The sequence below is a fragment of the Neofelis nebulosa genome, chromosome 2, assembly GCF_028018385.1.
Source record: "Neofelis nebulosa isolate mNeoNeb1 chromosome 2, mNeoNeb1.pri, whole genome shotgun sequence".
Lineage (NCBI taxonomy): Eukaryota > Metazoa > Chordata > Mammalia > Carnivora > Felidae > Neofelis > Neofelis nebulosa.
Window position 1 is genome coordinate 171,648,957 of NC_080783.1, and position 22,597 is coordinate 171,671,553.

At 39.2% G+C, this 22,597-nt stretch overlaps 1 protein-coding gene across 4 annotated transcripts in view; it reads right to left on the reverse strand.

Moving 5' to 3' along the window:
- The window catches only part of PATJ (PATJ crumbs cell polarity complex component), a 366,822-nt gene that overhangs the window by 299,431 nt on the left and 44,794 nt on the right, over nt 1-22,597 (reverse strand). For 3 of the 4 annotated variants that reach the window (XM_058717188.1, XM_058717187.1, XM_058717190.1), the window contains exons 10-14: nt 21,391-21,482; nt 19,670-19,811; nt 15,593-15,724; nt 11,924-12,000; nt 9,830-9,886 (exon numbers count right to left, since the gene is read on the reverse strand). In XM_058717188.1, coding sequence (XP_058573171.1) covers nt 9,830-9,886; nt 11,924-12,000; nt 15,593-15,724; nt 19,670-19,811; nt 21,391-21,482 — 500 coding nt within the window. The remainder of the gene's footprint in view (nt 1-9,829; nt 9,887-11,923; nt 12,001-15,592; nt 15,725-19,669; nt 19,812-21,390; nt 21,483-22,597) is intronic. The other variant, XM_058717189.1, reaches the window with a different exon arrangement.

The following is a 22,597-nucleotide window of genomic DNA, read 5'->3' on the forward strand; positions in this document are numbered from 1 at the left end:
AACTCTCTGTCTAAAAACTTAGAACAGAGGAACATAAGGGAAGGGAAGCAAAAATAATATAAAAACAGGAAGGGGGACAAAACATAAGAGACTCTTAAATACAGAGAATAAACTGAGGGTTGCTGGAGGAGTTGTGGGTGGGGGGATGGATTAAAGAGGCAAGAGGCATTAAGGAAGTCACTTGTGGGATAGCACTGGGTGTTATATGTAGGGGGTGAATCACTGGATTCTACTCCAGAAATCATTATTGCACTACATGCTAACTAACTTGGATGTAAATTAAAAAATAAGTTAAAAAAAAAAAAAACCTTAGAAAATCCTAAAGGAGTGAGCAACTGAAAGAGACAGATGAAATGGTGGATATGTTGAGCTGCAAAATAAAGCTGGGTGAGGTAGTTAAACAGTCCTGTTCCCACAGAGAAATTGGAAACACTGAAGTGCTATTTGAATTGTTTCGGAGCTCAGCAGTCCATGATGTCATTTTGGTAGCTTGAAATCAGCCATGGTGGGATTATTAACACCACGGACACTGGTAAATGCTACAAATTTGGGCTGGTTTTTGATTTTTGTTTTGAGAGCTAGACATTTACCAGCATACCACAATCTACAATCCAGTCTGGACATCATATCCAGCATATATTTATAGGATGTAAACTATGTACAAGGATATGAGTTATGAGTTGGAATCATTAGGTGAATGAAAGAAACAGTCTTGACCTCCGCCCCCGGCACTAATATCCATTGTGAAACACAATAAACAAGATGGCAAGCAGATACAAACAAAAAAACAATTCACCAACAAAAAAATGAAAAGCAAATAATTGCTAATTGTGATAAGTGCCATGAAGGAGCTAATCAAAGTCAAGACACCACACACAACTGGTGGAGGTCAGTTTGGAAAGTTGGTCGGGGTAGGTTTCAAAGTCAGGGACATTTGCAGTAAAAATTGAAGGGTAAGAATGCACCTGCCCTACAAAAAGCCTGCCAGGGGACTGCTTGTAGAAGGTCAATGAAAAACATAATTGCTAAATTTTTACTCAAGCAACTGACGGTGATAGCAATTTCTGCATAGAAATGCCCCAAAGACGTTACTGTACACACAGATCAGTTACTTACATAACAATATGTGCCCATAAAAAATAAAAGGGTTAAGGAAGAAACTGATCCAATCTCCTCATCCTGCCCCCTTACTAATCCTGATCTATTCACATGGCTGACCCCACTCCCCAAATCCACAAAACAGTTCAAGTCAGGAATAGACTGGAGTATAGAGGAACAACAGAGGATCGCCCATGGAATCCCTCACCTTCCAGATACAGGGCTGTGTCCTTCTAGGCTATTCTCCCAGATGTCTATAAACAGTACATGCTCCCTAGAAACTTAAACCATGAGCAAAACACACATGCTCCATCTTCAATCACGCTGAACAAATAAACCAGAAACGATGTTTATGAAATCTGTCAATCTAAAAGAGGCCTACCTAATATTAGTTCTGAATCTAAATCTGAGTACAGCTGGGTTTTTGAGACTTCATGTTACATTGCTGCAGGCTTCTCTGCGGGAGCAGGACTGTTTAATTACCTGTCCCAGCTGCATTTAGCAACTAAACAAATCAACCGTTTCATCTGTCTCTTTCAGTTGTCCACCCCTTTGGTATTCTGAGTTCTTAGAGAGCAGAAAGTGCGAAAATGACAGAAGTGGGTGCAACAGACAGATGATTGATGCCTTCACGCACATCACATGTTATGCTTTATTGATGCTTATTCAATGCGCTTTGCGAGGGGGGTTCTATTTAAATTGACAAAGTTAATGAGCAGCGGGATTTTCATGATCCTGATATGACAAGTAAAGGATACAAAGAAATATATCCAAGGAAAAGTATGACCATTGTGTGATTTACTGTCAGTGCTAGGATGATGAAAATCAAATGAGACCAAGCAAGCTAGAGCCCTTCAACCTGTGAGTGGAGAGACCTGTCACGAAGCAAACCATAGGTTATTCATTTGTTAAAAGCTCTACTTTTAGGACCCGAAAACAAGACATCAGAATGCTCAAGTGGGAATATAAATGATGTTGCTTCAAGGGAAAAAACCCTTCTGGAGAGGAATAGATATGTCAATAGGATGGGGGAGGATGCTTCCCAAAAAGCTGAACTCAAAATAGAACAGGACAGAAAGAACCCCAGGATTGGTCCTTGTCTGTCTCTCTGCCTGTCTCTCTCCCTCTCTCTCTCTCTCTCTCTCACACACACACACACACACACACACACACACACACACACACACACACTCTCTCTCTCTCTCTCTCTGAAGATGTTAAATGCCATTTATGTTCAAAAGTTAGAAGGAGGGGCACCTGGGTGGCTCAGTTGGTTAAGCATCAACTCTAAAGTGGTTAAGCATGGCTCAGGCCATGATCTCAAGGTTCATTGGTATGAGCCCTGCTTGGGGCCCTGCACTGACAGCGCTGAGCCTGCTTGGGATTCTCTGTCTCCTCCTCTCTCTGTGCCTCCCAAGCTTGTGCTCTCTCTCAAAAATAAATAAATAAACTAAAAAAAACAAAACTAAACAAAAAAACTTTAAAGATTAAAAAAATAAAAGGGAAACAATTACTAAATTTACCATAAATAAAAACAAACATACCAAAAATGAAGCTGCAACTTTTCAACTAACAGTAGAACACAGCATTAAAGTTTCTCACCCATCTAAAATTTTAATTCTAAATATTCAAAAAATATATACTATATACTCTTTTGTACAGAAATGCAGTGAAGTTTCTTTTCAAGTCGCCTAACACCAAGCTCAAGAATCAATTGGCAGTCATTGTTTTAAATATCATTGATGTTACCTGCCTAGCTCACATGGTAGTTGAGCTTTTGACACCTGATTTCACACTTTGCACTTGGGGTGCCTGGGTGGCTCAGTCGGTTAAGCATCCGACTTCAGCCAGGTCACGATCTCGCGGTCCGTGAGTTCGAGCCCCGCGTCAGGCTCTGGGCTGACGGCTCGGAGCCTGGAGCCTGCTTCCGATTCTGTGTCTCCCTCTCTCTCTGCCCCTCCCCCGTTCATACTCTGTCTCTGTCTCAAAAATAAATAAATGTTAAAAAAAACCCAAAAAACATTTTGCACTTATGACTCTTGTTCTACCTTTGTTGTTGGTATTTCCTCCACCTGGAATCTCCAGTTATTTCTCCACATCCATTCTTCAGAATATACTCAAATGCCATCCTCCCAATAAACCTCCTTTACCTATACTGAGGAAGTACCGTCCCCTTCCTTGAACGAATGAAAAGACTTTTTAGCAATACCTGCACAGTAATTCTCAATGGAGGAAAGGAAGGGATCACAATTTCCTTTAAGGGCCTCACCACAAATGACAAAATTAGAATACTCGTCACGAGGAAAAAAATAGGACATGTGTCTTTTGAAAAAGCTCCTGTTTCTGATAGGCCACTACCCTAGCAGAGGACCACAGTTACTATAGCACTGGATTCTGTGCCGTATGCTCTCCACTCAAAAAAGAGACCAGCGAGGTATAAAATCACACACTTGAGAACCTGACACAGTAGTTGTGTCTGCAGAGGAGAAGAAGGGGACTGGGATGGGAGAGAAGCTTACTTTTTGCAGTATATACTTATGTAACTTTTTACCTTTTGGTCTTTTTTTTTTTTTTTTTAATGTTTTATTTGTTTTTGAGAGAGAGAGACAGAGAATCTGTAGTAGGCTGGGCGCTGACAGCAACAAGCCTGACGTGGAGCTCAAACTCACCACCCATGAGATCATGACCTGAGCTGAAGTTGGACGCTCGATCCACTGAGCCACCCGGGCGCCCTTTAATTTTAGGTCATATCCATATATTATTTATTCAAAAGAAAAAATAGCACAGGTGTAGAAGCCACATAACCCTTGATTTGTTACCTAACTTTGCCACTTACTAGCTGCATGTGATCTTGGACAAGTCACTCTACCTGCCTGACACTCAGTTTCCACATATTAAAATTGGAAAGAAGAAAACACTTGCTGACCAATAGGGTGTCTGTGAGAAATAAAGGAGAAAAAATACTTTTTTCAAATGTTTATTTTTAGAAAGAGAAAGAGAGAGTGCATGGCACAGGGGCAGAGAGAGGGGGAGAGAGAATCTCAAGCAGGCTCTGTGCTGTCAGCACAGAGCCCAACACAGGGCTCGATCTCATGAACCATGAGATCATGATTTGAGCAGAAATCAAGAGGGGGATGCTTCACCGACTGAGTCACCCAGGCGCCCCAGGAGAAAACGTGTTTAAAGCAAAGAAACTGAGAGTCCCTGGGTGGTTAGGTCAACTGAGCATCTGACTCTTGATTTCGGCTCAGGTTATGATCCAAGGGTCATGAGATTGAGCCTTGCACTGGGGCTCCATGTTGAGCATGAAGCCTGCTTGAGATTCTCTCTCTCTCCCTCTGCCCCTCCCCCTGCTCACCCACATACACTATCTTAAAAAAAAAATGAAAATAAAGAAATTAAAAAATTAAATAAATAATAAAGCAAAGAACTGATCCTGGTAATCGAGTGTTAATACCCACTGCGACTCCCGGAGTGGGGGTGGGTGGGGGAGTGGTGCATCCCACTGCCTTAAAAATTAGATTTGCTTATATAGAGTGAGGGGGAAACTCATGTGTTAATGTCCTTTGGTTCAGAGCATATAATTCAGGAAGGAAATAAAGTGAAATCTGCCAGCCTGTCTTGTCAAAACCAGACAACAGGACCTGTTATGTTTGTTTCCCACACCAGGGATATTACTAATGCTCACTCCAAATTACAACTGATGGCCAGCGGAAAGGTCACCAGCATGAGCTAAATGCTTCTCCCTCACAGTGCTGTGATCATCTTAATAGTAAACAGTTGCCAAGAAAGCCATCCCTAAAAGTACAGTCTCCCCAGATGCGGGAAAACCGTTCTCATGTCATGATTAACGGCTTCCTAGAAGCAGTGCAGCTAATGCTCAAGCCAGTGTAAATTGCTTTCACCTCCCTCTTTCCCCACAACTCCATCCACCTCATAAGAAAAGCTTATCTGTTACACTGGCCAGTAAGTAATTCGTGAAGATGCTTCCAGAATCGTCATCCCTTCAAGAGTGGTGGCAATGGAGAAGCAAACTGGAGTGACAACCTGAAGACAGCCAGACCCTTAGGAACACCAGCCATGTCCATGAAACATGGATTCCCTAAATAGAAACCTGAGGAGATGGAAGAAAAACCTACAGCCTTGACCGCAGATCTCCACATTGAACCACTTAATCTTTCCACTGGTGTTACCTGGCACCACAACTGAAGCCCAGGCTTAGCACCATGGATCTAGAAGCCCTGTAGCACCTGGTCTCCCCCACCATCCTCATTTAACATTCTAGTCTTCGGGGCGCCTGGGTGGCTCATTCGGTTGAGTGTCTGACTTTGGCTCAGGTCATGAGCTCATGGTTCATGGGTTCGAGCCCCACATCGGGCTCGGTACTGACAGCACGGAGCCCACTTGGGATTGTCTGTCCCTCTCTCACTCTCTCATGTAAATAAACATTAAGATAATTTTTTTTTTTAATTCTAATCTTCACTCAGTTTGACCCTAACAACTTCCATTCTCCCACAAGCTGGCCCTATCCTCCCAAAGGACTTTTACACCTGCCAGTCACCAGGTTCCCAGCCCCACATGCCCTTATCCTTCAGGCCCGGGCTCAGAAAGGCTTTCTCTGGCTTTCTCCAAAATGCTCCCTCCTCCCCAGCTGTGAGGTCACCATTCTGTTTACTCCTTTGCATCACTATTTACAATCTACAACTATTTGATCAAGCTACCTTTCACTTGTTTATTATCATGCCCTTACCCAAAGCCAGAGTCTAAGCTCTATGAGAGCAAAAGCCTTTTTCATTTTGCTGCCTACCATTGGCAGCAGTGTCCGGCACAGAGTAGGAACTCAGCAAATATTTCAGAGATGAATGAAGGTGCTCTAAGCACCTGCTATCTAGCTGCGTAATTTGAGGTGGGACACTGCACCTATGCAAACTCGAGTGTCCTCCTCTGTGACGCATCGCTAGGATAGTCTCCTTACATATTACAGGGGAAACAAGACACTGAGCCAACAACTAAACTCCTAATTACAAGAGGATTTTTTTAAAAATTTTTTTTAACGTTTATTTATTTTTGAGATAGAGAGAGACAGAGCATGAACGGGGGAGGGGCAGAGAGAGAGGGAGACACAGAATCCGAAACAGGCTCCAGGCAGTCAGCACAGAGCCCGACGCGGGGCTCGAACTCACGGACCACGAGATCGTGACCTGAGCTGAAGTCGGACGCTTAACCGACTGAGCCACCCAGGCGCCCCAAGAGGATTTTTAAAAACCATAATTTCATCAACATACAGAAATAATCTGTGGACATCTTGATTAATTTCATCAAGAAATTATAGAAAAAAAGTAGAGATGTGTGAGAATGTGATGTGGGAAAAGTACACGTCCCTTCTCCTTCACACATACGTTACATAAAAGGATGGACATACCACCAATATGTAAACATACACAGGTAACAACTAAACATGAAAAGAGAACAGTGCAATTATGCATTACTCTCCCAGGATAAAAAATTTTAAGGAATTAAATACTTTGGCACAACAAAAGTTCAATTAAATGATTAAATGTTTTAAAATAGCTTTCTTGTAAAAAAAAAAAAGTTTGAAACTAAAAATGAAGCACACAACTGGGAAACAAAATCACCATTTACTGAACAATTCTTATGTGTTAGCACTGAGCTATATTAAGGCATACGTTATGTATATTTATACTTAACCTTCCAACAAAGGTATTATTGTTCATATTCTACAGAAGAAAAATTAGGCTGCTTATTCCACCTCCTAAAATGCTTCCTTCCAATGTCACCTTCTTAATGAGGCCTTCCCTGGTCAACCTACCTAAACGTGAAAACCTACCCTCTGTCCTGAATTCCTCATTCATCTCTACTGCCTCAATATTCTGCATGACCCATATCACCAATACTGTGTAACTTACTTATTTCCTATCTCCCCTTATGAAAATATAAGTTCTAGGGGCGCCTGGATAGCTCAGTCGGTTGTGTGTCTGATTCTTGATTTGGGCTCAGGTCATGATACTGGGAACGTGGGATCAAGCCCTGCATTGAGCTCAGTACTGAGTGTGGAACTTGCTTAATATTCATTCATTCATTCATTCATTCATTCTCTTTCTCTGTCTCCCCCTCCCCCTCTCCCCTGCTTGTGCACACTTGCTCACACACACTCTCTAAAAATAAAATAAATCTTTATAAAAAACAGAACTTCTGCAGGCAGGTGTTTTTTTTTTTTTGTGTGTGTGTGTTTTTTTTTCTTCCTCCATTCTCTTCTGAAACGCCAGCAGAGGACATGACACAAAGTAGATACTAATAAATATTTGATGAATGAATAATGAATGAATGAATGTACAGCTGAATGCACTGGTGAATTTCTAGGAGTTAGTTCTGAAAGTCTATTCAACTCAAAGCCTTTCTGTGTCTTTATACAAGAATTACTGAGTACAAATATATATATTGTATAGAAGTTAATCAGGAAAGAAAATGAAATTAGTAAGACTGGTGAAAGGAACTAGGGAATGAATGCGAGACAGAACATACGTCCGGAAAAAGACAATGCCATTTTTTTAAGATGTAAGAGGTGCATGAAGTGTGGTTATTATACTTTTTTTTTTTTTTTTAACTTATCGTAGAGTATGATGACACAGGGTCTTAATGGCTTTGAACATGGGAGGGCAGACAACTAGAGCTTAGCTGCATGAGGAACTGAGCCTGAGCTAAGGCAGGTTTCCTCCAAGGAGGTCTCTTGAGTTCGAAAGCAATACGAGCAAGAAGGCTAAAAGCCAATCAGAAAACCTCTGAAGGGGCACCTGGGGTGGCAGAGTTGGTTAAGCATCTGACTTTGGGTCACGTCATGATCTCACGGTTCGTGAATTTGAACCCCTCTTCGGGTAAGCTTGAGCCCCACTTTCAGCTCTACATTCTCTCTCCCACTCTCTCTGCCCTCTGCCCACTTGCACTGTCAAGGAAAGAAAAAGGAAAGGAAAAGGAAAAGGAAAGGGAAAGGGAAAGGGAAAGGGAAAGGGAAAGGGAAAGGGAAAGGGAAAGGAAGGGAAGGGAAGGGAAGGGAAGGGAAGGGAAGGGAAGGGAAGGGAAGGGAAGGGAAGGGAAGGGAAGGGAAAGGAAGGGAAGGGAAGGGAAAGGAAGGGAAGGGAAGGGAAAGGAAGGGAAGGGAAGGGAAGGGAAAGGAAAGGAAGGGAAGGGAAGGGAAAGGAAGGGAAGGGAAGGGAAAGGAAGGGAAGGGAAAGGAAGGGAAGGGAAGGGAAAGGAAGGGAAGGGAAGGGAAGGGAAGGGAAGGGAAGGGAAGGGAAGGGAAGGGAAAGGGAAAAGGAAAAGGAAAAGGAAAAGGAAAGGGAAAGGGAAAGGGAAGGAAAAGGGAAAGGAAAAGAAAAGAAAAGAAAAGAAAAGAAAAGAAAAGAAAAGAAAAGAAAAGAAAAGAAAAGGAAAAGGAAAGGAAAAGGAAAGGAAAAAAGAAAACCTCTGAAAAGCCAAGATTTTAGCAGCCCTGAAGTACTGAGGAGATAGAACTGGAGTTCAGGTCCCACCAAGAAGAGGGGACAGGTAAAAAACATTCCAGACTTGTGTGAAATACCTGGAAGGCTAGGTCTTAGGAGCAAAGGCAAACCAGACAGAGTCTGAACCTTACCAGAACCATACCTCTGCCACATCTCGGAGATCATCCACTCCCCACACCCACCCCCAACACACACTATACTTATCAGAGAAAAGAATGAATCCCCCTGGACAACGATAACATCATCTGAAGCCTTTTGTAGCTGTCCTACATAATGTTGGGCAATTACCTTATGGTATGATATGAGAGACAAACAAGTAACTACAATAAGAGAAAAGATCAAACAATAGAAACACATCCAAAGTTGATCTAGGTATTAGAATTAACTTTTTAAAGTCCTTATAAGCTGTAATTAATACGTTCAAGAAATAGAGAAAAAGATGGCATTTACACATTTTTTTATGTTTATGTATTTATTTTGAGAGGGGGGTGAGGGGCAGAGAGAGAGACAACGGAGAATCTCAACCAGGCTCCTCACTATCAGCACAGAGCCCAACCTGGGGCTTGAACCCACGAGCCATGAGATCATGACCTGAGCCGAAGTCTGACGCTCAACTGACTGAGCCACCCGGGCACCCCTGAAAGATTTTTTAAAGTCTGTATTTGGGGCGCCTGGGTGGCTCGGTCGGTTAAGCATCCGACTTCGGCTCAGGTCATGATCTCGCGGTCCTTGAGTTCGAGCCCCGCGTCAGGCTCTGTGCTGACTGCTCAGAGCCTGGAGCCTGTTTCAGATTCTGTGTCTCCCTCTCTCTCTGCCCCTCCCCTGTTCATGCTCTGTCTCTCTCTGTCTCAAAAATAAATAAACGTTAAAAAAAAAAAAAAGTCTGTATTTGTGGTCCTGATTTTTGGCAAGCATTTTAAAAGGTCTACTAATAATATCTGAAAGGCTAACACACTCTGCACAATGTTACTCTGTGCACTACCTTTAAAGTGGGCAAAGTAATTAAACCTGGGTTTGGCTTCTGAAAAAGGCACAGGCACGCCATGCCCTTCCCAGGCATATGTAACCATCACCTTTCAGAACAGTGAGAACCTACCACATTTCCAGAAATCATCTAAGACTAAAATTCTGGAAACATAGTTTCTCCAACAAGGACTTAGAGAAAGTTCTTCAAGCAACAAAAAACTGGTAACCTTTTAAAAAATAATGCTTACCTTTGAATATTTTTGTAACTCAGCATCATCTGCAATCTGGGTATCCAGAGTTGCAACCTAAATTTACAAGAAAAACAAATCCAGTATCTGTAAAAGCATAACTTTATTTCTTCTTAGGTTTTCTGAAAATAACCTATAAACCCTATATATTGATAACACCAACGGATCTACATTCTCATCTTTTTTTGATATTTCTGAAATCCGTAAGTATAACACATAATGTAGAATTTCAGCGAATATTTCCTGTTCTGTTGTTACTGTTTTCTACAGCAATCCTTCCCCCTCCCCCACCCCCACCAAATTACTCAGCAGTTGACCCAGAAGGGGATGGGCAAAAACATACACTATTTTTAAAAAGCCATGCCCCCTAAAATTTTAATATAATGTTCTGTTAGAAGGAGTCCATAAAAATTTTACTCTTTTCGCAAAGCCAAGAGTTATCGTCATTTTTGTTTTTAAATCCAGGCCTTAAAACAAAGATTGTAAGGTCAGTAAAGTAAGCTGTGTTTGGAAAAATTGAAGCATCTGACTTTCTACAGAAAAGCTCTACCATTTCCCTAGGAAACTTGGCTGGCAAGGACACAAACAGAAAGACCTGGCCTGGTGAGAGGCTCATGGAATACTTAAAGCTTTCAACCTTGGCCTAAAACTATTGTTCTAAGCTCCAGTGGTGGAAATCCACAGAAGTAAATTGCCAGCAAGCAAAATACTTTACTGATGATTTTCATCTGTGAGTTGTTAATAAAATATGGTACATCTGGAGGGAGGAGTAAGTTAAACAATGATCCAACTTAAAGCTTCTAGAAGTACTGCACTTCACAGAAGTAGATTCTAGAAGAAAAATGAAGTAAGGAACACTGGAGTACATGCATATGTGCATGCATTTTTCATCTTGCCTGGTTTCTCCTTTCTTCTTCTCATCCCTCAAAACAGCAAGAACCCTTAATGAATAAGCTGTCACTTTAAATTCCCAGTCTCAAAGTATGTCTCCCCTCTCTACCTAATCTGTTATGACCTCACTGTATGATAAATGAAATTTGGAAATACAGTTATAAGGGCAAAGTAAAATTTTAACAAAAAAGAGCCCATGACCAAATTGGCCATTCATAAATACTCAGACACCAAATTACTTTGAATATCAAACCACTAAGAATAGTAGAAAAGGTTATTGGCTAAGGTGATAGATAGCCTAATGACAAAACAGCATTTGAAATCTATGAAGAAGCAGGCGTTCATAACAACCAACATGCAAGTACAAAATTAGCAAGAATAGAGCACTGAATGTTTTAACTCATCTTAAAAACACTAGAAATTTTCTGACACTAGATAGTGGTTGTATGTTCTGAACCAAGAAGAGAAAAAAATTCTCCAACCAGCCAACGAGTGCTAATGATAAACATATGTAAGAAAACATGAATGACAATAGAAATTTAATAGAATATTTTATTACTAATGCATTTAGTGAACACTGTAGAGGCTTTTCTAAGCACAGCTTTCTGCTTTCATGTGGATTCATAGGGGGGAATGTAATCAATCCCTTACTCAATGAATCTAATAACAGGTGAAAGAAAGTCTAATGGACCACTGGCACTATAAACTTCTGCCTAACCTAAATTACTTCCTGTTCTCCCTAATCCATTTGATAATCATTCTTTCATTTTTCTCATAAAACTGTAAGATTCTTTGTGAAACATAGGACTAATATCCACAGCCCTTTCAGTGTACAATAAAACAAACAGGTCATAAAAGCAATCATAAAAATGCCAGCAATTTTAAGCAGCTGATATAGGTTATAAATTTAAAGGCAAGCTTTCTAAGATTCTTCTGCCTACTGTTGACTTAAATGTTTTCAACATGAGCTGAGTGTCTGCTAATTGTAACTGAAACTTGCGTGCAGTCCTTAATTGTTCTTATAGCCTAAAATGCTAAAAGAGGGGGGAAAAGATCAATTGATCTGCTAGGGAAGAAAGGCAGGAGGTAAAAAACAAAGGCAAGCTGGCTATTCTTGGGCTCTCCCATCTCTTTAAACTGCAGTGTCAGGAGCTTAACATGAAATGAGATATGAGTGTTCTTTATTGCAACATTTTAACATACCATTACTTCATAATCTGGACCCAAAAGGTTTTCCCATCTAGATTTCAGCTCATTTTCTAGAGAGTCAGGAACTTTTTCTGGATTAAAAAATAAATAAATAAAAAAGAATATTGAAACTACGGTGAGTCAAACACACTTAACTACTAAATTCTTCAATAACCACACAGTTCCAGTAAGTAAAAGGGAAACGAATGAAAAGGAAAATGCATTAACTTGGGTCTACCAGGTAAAGTAAATCAGAGGTGACTTATAACACTAATGTAAAATGTAAGGCCAATTGTGACCAAATTATGATGGGACTTTTTTGTTAAGAACTATTTTCAAGGGAAAAGGAAATGATGACTTAGAAATGAAATTTGAAATATATGCACTTTAGATGTAAACATCCTGCCGTTTATAAGAAAAATACATCTGGCTTTGCTTTACAATATGTTAAGGCAAACAAGGACCTAATTTAAATGTTAATCACTTCAAAGTAATACTTTCCACTTACCCATAGAAAAAGTACAGATTTATCAAAAGATATCTTTACTATCAAGTGGACATATCAACACAACCCAGTCAGAATTCTCACTTGGGCGGATATAAAGGCTTGTCTGGTTTAATTCAACCACGGAGATGCATGAGCTTTAATATAATAGAAACTCTGGCTTTACTTTGGTCTTTAACTGTGGTTAGTTATACCTTTTTGACTCCTAAGTATAATATTACCTTTTTTGCAAAGGTAAGGTAACATTCAAGAACTAAGACAGATTTTAAGTATCCTGCCTGTCCTCCATATGATCTTAGCCAGAAGTTCAGGGCACCGTTCATAGTCTGAATAATGCCTAATGGGTGAAAGTTAAAGTACTGAAAATACAATTTCAACTTATATCCATAGTAGCAGAAAAAGCAAACCTTCACGGTTTCTTCTGTAAGTTAAAGAAAAACTCTCCATTTTATCACAAGATTAAACAAGTCACAGAACACTTATTCCAAATGACATAACCATCTGTCTAAAATCAAACATAACTTGCAATATCAGCTCTTTCAGTCTTCAGTCCGGACAGCTAATCTTGGGTGCATGTAATGCTTAATTACATAATGCAAATCATCAAGTAAAACAGGCTAACCTCAGAATTAAGAGACTAAGACTAACACTAAAGAGCTAAACTCACTACATGTACAAAAGAATATCCATGAAGTAACTCTATCAACTGATACGCTAGGTTACATTAAGGGACTAACCGGAAGTCTTATTAAAAACAAAGTATCATTCACGTGGGCTCTGTACTGTGTGTCTATTTACTGCTGTCAATACTTCCATAAGAAATTACATTAAGAGTTCTACCATCTTTGTTAATTTCTTCCGGGCAGCAGTTTCTTATCTGGTAAGCTAATTGGGAAGCTTAAGAACATGATATTTAAAGACATTTCACACACATGTATAAAATAATGATATTTCACCTACAATTCCTTTTAACTTTTTCATCTTTCAGTTGTACGATGGAAGCACAGAGAGTCATTGAGTTTTAAAGCACAGCACAAAGCTAAGTACCAGAGGAAAAAGATTAATTTCAGCAGCCCAATAATCCTGAGCTACACAAAAGGACTTGAAAAACAAATAGTATGGGCACCTCGGTGGCGCAGTCGGTTAAGTGTCCAACTCGATCTTAGCTAGGGTCATAATCTCATGGTTCGTGAGTTCGAGCCCTGCATCAGGCTCTGTGCTGACCGTGTGGAACCTGCTTAGGATTCTCTGCCTGCCCCTCTCTCAGAAATGAATAAATAAACATTAAGAAAATGAAAACTATGATGATCTGAAACATTATTCCAATGGTAATGAAGGGGAGCAGAATATGCCACCCCAAAATATGCCATTCTGGCACATGGAATACTTAGAACTAAAGACAATCAAGACCCAACAGACTTAGGAGAAACTTTTACCTCTCCCTTAACTACCTAAAAGAATTTAGATAGGAGGCCTATACCAGAAAGAGCTATTACCAGAGATAATTACTTTATCTGAAAGACCTATTGTCATGGTAGAGCAAACTTTTAATCACCAAACATTTGCTCTTCTTATCACGCTGCAAATTAGCCTCCTTGTCTTTGAAGCCACAGGCCTCTATCCCATTCCTTAATTTAGGACGGCATGTAAGCCTCAATTGCCCAACTTACTCTTGGGTCTCATATTTTTATGGGGCTTCCATACTCATAGAATGTGTTTTTCTCCTGTTAATCTGTCTTATATCAATTTAATTATTAGACCAAAGAACCTAGAAGGGAAAAAGGAAGAGTTTTTCTGCCCCTACAGCAAACAAGAAAGCTAACTTCTAGCAGTTCAATGACTTTGGTCTTACTCTCAAACTGAAATTAAACATACTCATGAAGAAAAAAATGCAGTGAGATTGATCCAAAAAGAGCAGATAAAAATGTCTGAAGATATTTCTAATTTCAGAACGTATTTGATTTTCACCCAATAGCTCCATGACAATCTATCCGGGTACACCTGAATTTATTTATTTATTTATTTATTTTTTCAACATTTTTTTTTTTTTTATTTATTTTTGGGACAGAGAGAGACAGAGCATGAACGGGGGAGGGGCAGAGAGAGAGGGAGACACAGAATCGGAAACAGGCTCCAGGCTCCGAGCCATCAGCCCAGAGCCTGACGCGGGGCTCGAACTCACGGACCGCGAGATCGTGACCTGGCTGAAGTTGGACGCTTAACCGACTGCGCCACCCAGGCGCCCCCGGGTACACCTGAATTTAAATAGCAAAGATCAAACTACAATACAATCCACTCGGGTCAAAAAAGAATAAGGTAAATTTCCAAATTATAGGAAATTTTTTAACTTGAATGAGGGGCTACTCCTTCCTTCAGGCCATTCTTTCCTGACACAAGACAAAGCCAAAACTTCTCTGGAAGAGGATGGTGTGAAGTATCCCATTTCATTCAATTGTCAAGGCTTTCCTGAGCAATGCTGTGCAGGGAATTGTGTGAGACTGTTATTCAAAATGCTTGCAGAACAGTCAACTACGTAGCCAAGTTATCAAAGTACAAAGAGGACAAAGTTGCACATCAATTGAAAAGATTAAAGTATAAATATGTAACAATCTGGCGTTTGATAAAACATACATATGTATAGATTACAAATTATTATGTTAAAAAACACTGCTATATGTATACAGATACCTAGATATTTATAACTGTATCAACGACAATACATAAGCTAACATATGCAGTAAGCTTGTTAAAATGCTAGCAAGATGAAAAGGGTTAACACATGCTAATAAAAATGCATTTAAAATTAATTAAACAGGGGAGGCTGGGTGGCTCAGTTGGTTTAGCATCCAACTCCTGATTGCGGCTCAGGTCATGATCTCACAATTTATGAGATCGAGCCTCTATGCTGACAGCATGGAGCCTGCGTGGCATTCTCTCTCTCTGCCCCTCCGCTACTTGTGCTCTCAAAACAAAGTTTTAAAAAAATTAATTAAACAAAGATTAAACAATAACACTGGTCTTCAATTGTCACAAGTGGTAAGATGTTGATATTAAGAATATCCTGTTTCCTATCTCCAAAATGTCTCTAAAATTTCTCATATTAGCTCTAAAGGGAGAAAACAGTTAATAAATAAAGTCAAATTACTTTGATTGTTTTGAATTGAATGCTTTGTGCCTACCTAATTTTTCTAAGGCTTTTAGATTACCCATTCTTTCTTCAGTTTCCTCATCCCCACCATCCAAATTCGTTTCCGTTTCCACTGCTCCAGTTGAATAGAGGGCTGGTATTTCCGATGATTCTATGACAGTTCCTAAAAAAAAAAAAAAAAAAAAAAAAAAAAAGAATTACTAACTTGAATCACTAGCAGCTGAATACCATATTTAAGTGAGTTCATTCTAGTCCTGTTCTCCCATTTGACCACCTCATTACAAACATCTCAGGTAACTTACATATATGATACTTTATTTAAAGCGTCATGTGTGATAACCACTCAATTCCTAAAAAAAAATAAGGAAGCTCTGGTAGCATTGGAAAGGATATGGAACCAGGCAATGGGGAAGAAGAGCAAGGCCAAGTCATTCTACAAAAGATACTTATCAACATAGCCTCGGTAAAGAAAAAGAACACTAAGGTCTATACATAGTCTTGCACTTGTGGTGGGTAAGGAGCAGGTTATGCAGAATAAGCCCTTCCCACTGCTCTGGGCTCACCTAAGTTCTGGCATGACACCATCATAAGTTTAAAAAAAAAAACAAAAAAAAAAAACTCTACATAGGTAACTTTATGAATTGGAAGGGAATCGGAGAGAATTCCCCTGGTTGCAGCTAAGGGTTCTCCTCCCTTAGCTAAATTGAGCTGAGTAATAGGATATCCAAAACTTTCAATCTCAAGCATGCAAGTCATTATGTATCTGTTAAACATAAGAAAGGTTGAACAAGAGTCATTTTTGGTCATTTTTAAATGGTCACACATGACTTACAAAGTTTTCTTACCAAAAATATTTAACCTGGATCTAACTAGGGCTTTATATCTAGCTTCTCACAGGAAACACAGTGGATAGAGGAACAAGTTAAATTACACCACAAGGACAATGAAATTCAGAATGTAGTGTTCTGGTGACAAAATGGATAAATCCTTTCACGAAAAGTCTGTGCCATGGAGGTGGAGGCAGGGGTCAGGGATTCTTCTAGATTAAGAAACTGAAGGGGCGCCTGGGTGGCGCAGTCGGTTAAGCGTCCGACTTCAGCCAGGTCACGATCTCACGGTCCGTGAGTTCGAGCCCCGCGTCAGGCTCTGGGCTGATGGCTCGGAGCCTGGAGCCTGTTTCTGATTCTGTGTCTCCCTCTCTCTCTGTCCCTCCCCCATTCATGCTCTGTCTCTCTCTGTCCCAAAAATAAATAAACGTTGAAAAAAAAAAAAAAAAAAAAAAAAAAAAAGAAACTGAAGAAACGTAACACAGGAAACCAAAGAAACATAACGCATGATTGAATCTTGATGTTATGAGGTTTCTCTTTCAGAGAGTGGGGAGTGGGAAAAGAAGCTACAGAAGACATTTGGGGCAATTAAAAAAATTTAAGTACGTGCTGCACATTGGATATTAGGGACTACTATTAATTTTCTTCGTTGTGATAATGATATATTATCATGTAAGACAATATCTTTATTTTTAGAAGCTATAAAGTATGCAGGACTAAAGTGCCATGATGTCGGGGCACCTGGGTGGCTCAGCCGGTTGGGCGGCCGACTTCGGCTCAGGTCATGATCTCGCTGTCCGTGAGTTGGAGCCCCACATCGGGCTCTGTGCTGACTGCGCAGAGCCTGGAGGCTGCTTCGGACTCTGTGTCTCCCTCTCTCTCTGACCCTCCCCCGTTCATGCTCTGTCTCTCTCTGTCTCAAAAATAAATAAACGTTAAAAAAAAAAAAATTAAAAAAAAATAAAGTGCCATGATGTCTACTACTCACTCTCACAGGGTTCAGGGAAAAGGACAAATAGATGAAACAAATATGGCAAAATGTTAACTGTTGAATCTAAATGGTGGGTCCGTGGGTATTTGTTATATGTTTTTCAATTTTTCTGTATGTTTAAAAATTTTTACAGGGGCGCCTGGGTGGCTCAGTAGGTTAAGCATCCGACTTCAGTTCAGGTCATGATCTCACAGTTTGTGAATTCGAGCTCTGCATTGGGCTCTCTGCTGTCAGCATAGAGCCCACTTCAGATCCTCTGTCTCCCTCTCTCTCTGCCCCTCCCCATCTCATGCTATTTCTCAAAAATAAACATTAAAAAAATCTACAAAAATTTTTACGATACTGTTGACCCTTGGACAATGTGGAGGTTAGAGGCACTTTCCCATCCCATGCAATTGAAAACCTACATGTAATTTTTGAATGCCCCCCAAAATGTAACTAATAGCCGATTATTGTTGACCAGGAAGCCTTACTGACAACATAGTCAATTAATAGAACTTGTTTATTATGTATTATATCGTATTCTAGAGAAAAAGAAAAGCAACATAGAGAAAGGAAAATGTTATTAAGAAAATCTTAAGAAAGAAAAAAACACATTTATAAAAATATAGCACAGTACTGTATTGGAAAAAAATCCACATATAAGTGGACCTATACAGTTCAAACCTGTGTTGTTCAGAGGTCAACTATAAAATGTTGAAAAATATAGCCAGTTAAAAGTTCCTATGATCTTAGCATGAAATTTTCAACCACATGATATTTTTCACATCATTAATCCACTGATACACACTAAAACCACAGCCTAGTGCTAGCCAAAGTAACGAGGCCCAAAGTTGCTAGTGTAACTGGAGAGAATAGTTACACACCACAGTTTATAGTACAGAGCAGTAGATGATGTAATTGTATGCTACAAGGTATACAATTGTATACAAACAGGTACACCAAAAAGATATATAAGGTATACAAACAGTAGGAGAGAAAGACAGTAAGATCTAGAATAGTAGAGGCAAGTATTAGGCAAGCGCTAGAAGCCGTGCAGTTTCCCTCAGTAAAAGACTGAAGGCAGAGGAAAATGTGTTACGTGGGGCAGGGAACAAAGGCATCACCATTTCATTATAGTGACTACACAGGAAACAGGTGATCCCCAAACAGAGTGATAAATGCTACAGTACAGCGCTCTTCTAAGGGTGCTAGTAAAACCCACATGAAGGACATCTCAACCGTGGAAGAAGTGCAAATTCAGAGTCAAAATTTATCCCAACATAAATTTAAAATGGAGGCATGCGCAGGAAAGAATTGCTAATTCGCAGATAACGTACTTTATTTGATACAGTAGACTGAAGCCAAGGGCTCTATCAGAGCTATTAAAAACCATTATGTTGATATAAATATTTATGTAAACCTTTTAAGGTCAATATAGCATTGGTACAATTTGTACTATTTAGGCAATGTTTAATTTCATACATACGATGCAGTTGACAGGGCATCTGTCTTTCAGCAGCAAAATTTTCACTATCACATAAAACTTAAAAAGTTCCCATTTAAATATAAATCAATATTAGTTGAGACAAGGCTTCCAGGCTTATTATATCTTCAGAAGAGAGGAAAAAAATATATTCATCTTCTGACAAATTCTAATGGAATTATTTCTTACTAGTTCTATAACTAGTCATTCATTTTAAATTGAATTTGTTTTCCGGACTGTCAAATTTTTCAATCTACACATTAATAACTTGATAATTAAAAAATTGGCATGCATACCATTTGTTCCATAATGACAATTTGCTATTCTTTAATCAAAATAACAAATATTTTACAAATAAAAATGTTCTTAATAGAAATCCTTATTTTCTCCCCTCTGTATTTCATAGGGTAAATCAGGAGACATTAGAATTAAATATATTGTTAGAAGTAGTATGAAATCTTAAGTGTGCAAAATGTCAAAGCCTTAGACAAATGAGAGCCCCTAGAACAAAAGGTGTCGAAGCTTTATTATTCAAATATAAGTAATAAATGAAATTTAGAAGCTTTTTGGAAAAAATGATTTCCATCTCCATTTCAAACAGCTCTCAAAGCTTAATGCATGTCAGGGTTCATGTTCTAACATTTGGAATGGCACAAGGAAGTTCTTCTTCAATGCACAAATGAGCTAGCTGATTCATTTCTCCATCACTACATTATACAAGGTGGGCACTTTTTCCTTCCCAGACTCACAGAGCAACTTCTGTAGATAAGATATTCTTCCAGACCTAGACTACGTGGTGGGGAGAGGGATCGTGGAATGAACTACCTCTGTCTGAAGGCCATTCGTGTGGAGAAGCAGATGAAAATGTCTTCCTTCGAACCAGAGTTAGGTGTACCACTTGCCCTGCGTTTCGTAACACTTCAACAACATCCTGGTTGGCAAAACCCTGAATATTGACACCATCAACCTAAAATGTTAAGAGACACATTAAACAGAAGCTTCAAGTTAGCGACTATTTTCAACTCTGACAAGGCAGAATAAAATCAGGCAATTCATTTTATGCCAAAACGAATTTGTATTAAACCTAAGGAATTACTTTTGAATAGGAGGCAAAATTAGTAGTGAAACATGCTGACAAATGTCCTGAAAACCTACAGAGCAAATGCAAACTTGTAATTGAGAGTCACACATTTTAACTGACAGCCTGAGAGGGAAAAGGTCTTAGTCTCTTATGCTATTCAAAATTCAAAGTGCCTTAAAAGATGGTCAACTGTTAAACACAGCTCTCAAGATGTACTAACTACAAGCCTGTATTATCAACATTGAAGAGGTCATCCAATACTTCATCCCTCTATCATATCATTATGTGGTAGTTTCCAGAAGAGATACACACATCTCCCCCCATTGGGTTTTCTAGTGCTGTGAAGAAGTATATGCAAGAAACGGATTTACTAATCTAAGTCAAGCCCAATTCCTCATTTCTAAAGTCCATCAGAACACACAGGCCTCATCTCCCAAGCTGGCCAAACCATTACGTTTAGTTTTCCCTAGAAGTATTTTCTCCAAAGCATCCACTGCTTACTGCTTGACTCCATACCCTGCAAATCACAAGATGCTTCCTAAGCCAAGAGTCATAAAAGGTGCTTCCCTAGATGGACTTGAAGGACAAAGATTCAAATGACACCAATGAACATTTGTTTCTATGTAAATCACTAAATTAAATGTGTGTGTGTATGCTTCAAAAATATTATTCAAATAAACTTTACAATTTAACCAATTTCTACTAAATGAAGAAAGACCAGTCTGAATTGACAAAAGGTAATTATTATATTCTCCAATATATAAAATAATTCTATGTTTTTGTATGTATTCAAAATTACTTACGGTTAATAGAAAAATTACTTTCATGAAGAGATAAAAAGATCTGGTTAATAGCCTATTTTGTATGAAAAATGAGTGAGTTTAAAAAACACAGAGGTGCTTGAAAAGTCTTTTCTAGGGGCACCAGGGTGGCTCAGTCGGTTCAGTATCTGACAACTTTGGCTCAGGTCATGATCTTGCGGTTCATTGGTTTAGGCCCTGGGTCAGGCTCTGTGCTGACAGCTCAGAGCCTGGAGTCTGCTTCGGATTCTGTGTCTCCCTCTCTCTGCCCCTCCCCAGCTCATGCACATGCTTGCTCGCTCGCTCTCTCTCTCTCAAAAATAAATAATAAAAACATTTTTTAAAAATTAAAAAAAAGTCTTTTCTAGAAGAATGGCAGACCATCTTTCAGATATATGTGTAGATATATATATATATTTTTTTTCTTCCTACCAATATGGTTATTGATTTGTTTCTTCACACACAATGAAAAACAAAAACAAAAAGCAAACAAACAAATTTAGAACCCCAAGAGTCCAAATCAATGAGATGACACTCAATTTTTTGAAACATTATGAGATTAGGCGAAGCCATTCTCCTCTCACACACATACATTATAATAAAGATAACTCCCCCCCCCGACCCCCCAAGTTGATTCCATTCTAAAACAGAGGACAGGTACTTACAGCAATTATTTTGTCATTCACTTGAATTTGGCCATTGTGGTATGCAGCACTGCCAGGTATTATACTTTTCACATAAATCCCTGAAGCCTCCCCTGAGGTGCACGAAAACATATGGAAAAAGGAAGAAAGCTCTAATTAGACCTTGATTGCAAAATTCATATCAAGAGGTTAATTAGCTACAGGGGCTGACTCGAGGCTTGATAAATACTATCTTGAACACAAGCAGGGAAATTGATGGATTATTTCAAACTGTCACCATCACGAGTGACCCGAATTTGAAATGATGTGACTGATGACTATTTCTGGAAAAATCATCAGTAATGGAACCCTGATGAAATGTGCTCTACCACCAACTGGAATTCAGGAGAGCCCAGGCAGTCTCAGCCTCTTCTCTTGGGCTGTCTCCCTTCTCCCTGCTGCCTCAGAGACCTCGTCACTTTTCACCAGCACTAAGACAAGAGTCTCCCTCCTACCTGGTCTTCCGGCCTACATTTAGTTCACTGTTAGCTTCCTAGATACGGAAAAGTACACATAGTGTTTTGTTTTGTTTTTTTTAAGTAGAATCTTCACAATGTTACATAATATTTTTATTATAAAATATTTAAATAGAAACAAATGGCTATATAAAAATTACAACTATATAAAAAGCATGCGTTCCTAGGGGCAAAGACTGGAGGAGAAACTGGAAAATGAAAACCATAACTCTGGATGATTTTGTACTTTTATTCTTTCATTTCAAATGAACTTAAAATATTGTCAATAGAGGAAAACTAAACACCAATGGATTCCTATTGCCTAAATAATTGTAAATTTCATAGACTCATACTCAAGGACCTCTATACTCTGCCCCAAATGTCTTTTTTTCCTTACATCCAACTACCATCCCTACAACAAGACAAAAGTCCACACACACAAGACTTGAGATTTCACCAAAACACTAAGTATTGTCATGATGCTATCCCTTTTCTTATCCATTTTTTCTTCCTATAACCTCACCCCTTCTACTAAAATCCTTTTTCATGACTAGCGCAAATACCTTTCTTTGTGAATTCTTTATTTATCAAATTTAATCTTTCAACTGTCATGATAGTTTGCTTAGATCTCTACTAAAACATATATTTCACTTATTCTTAAATAATTGAGCGTTACTTACATATTTATTTCTCTGACTAGACTTTTCTTACATTCATTTTTCTATCTCTTTCAG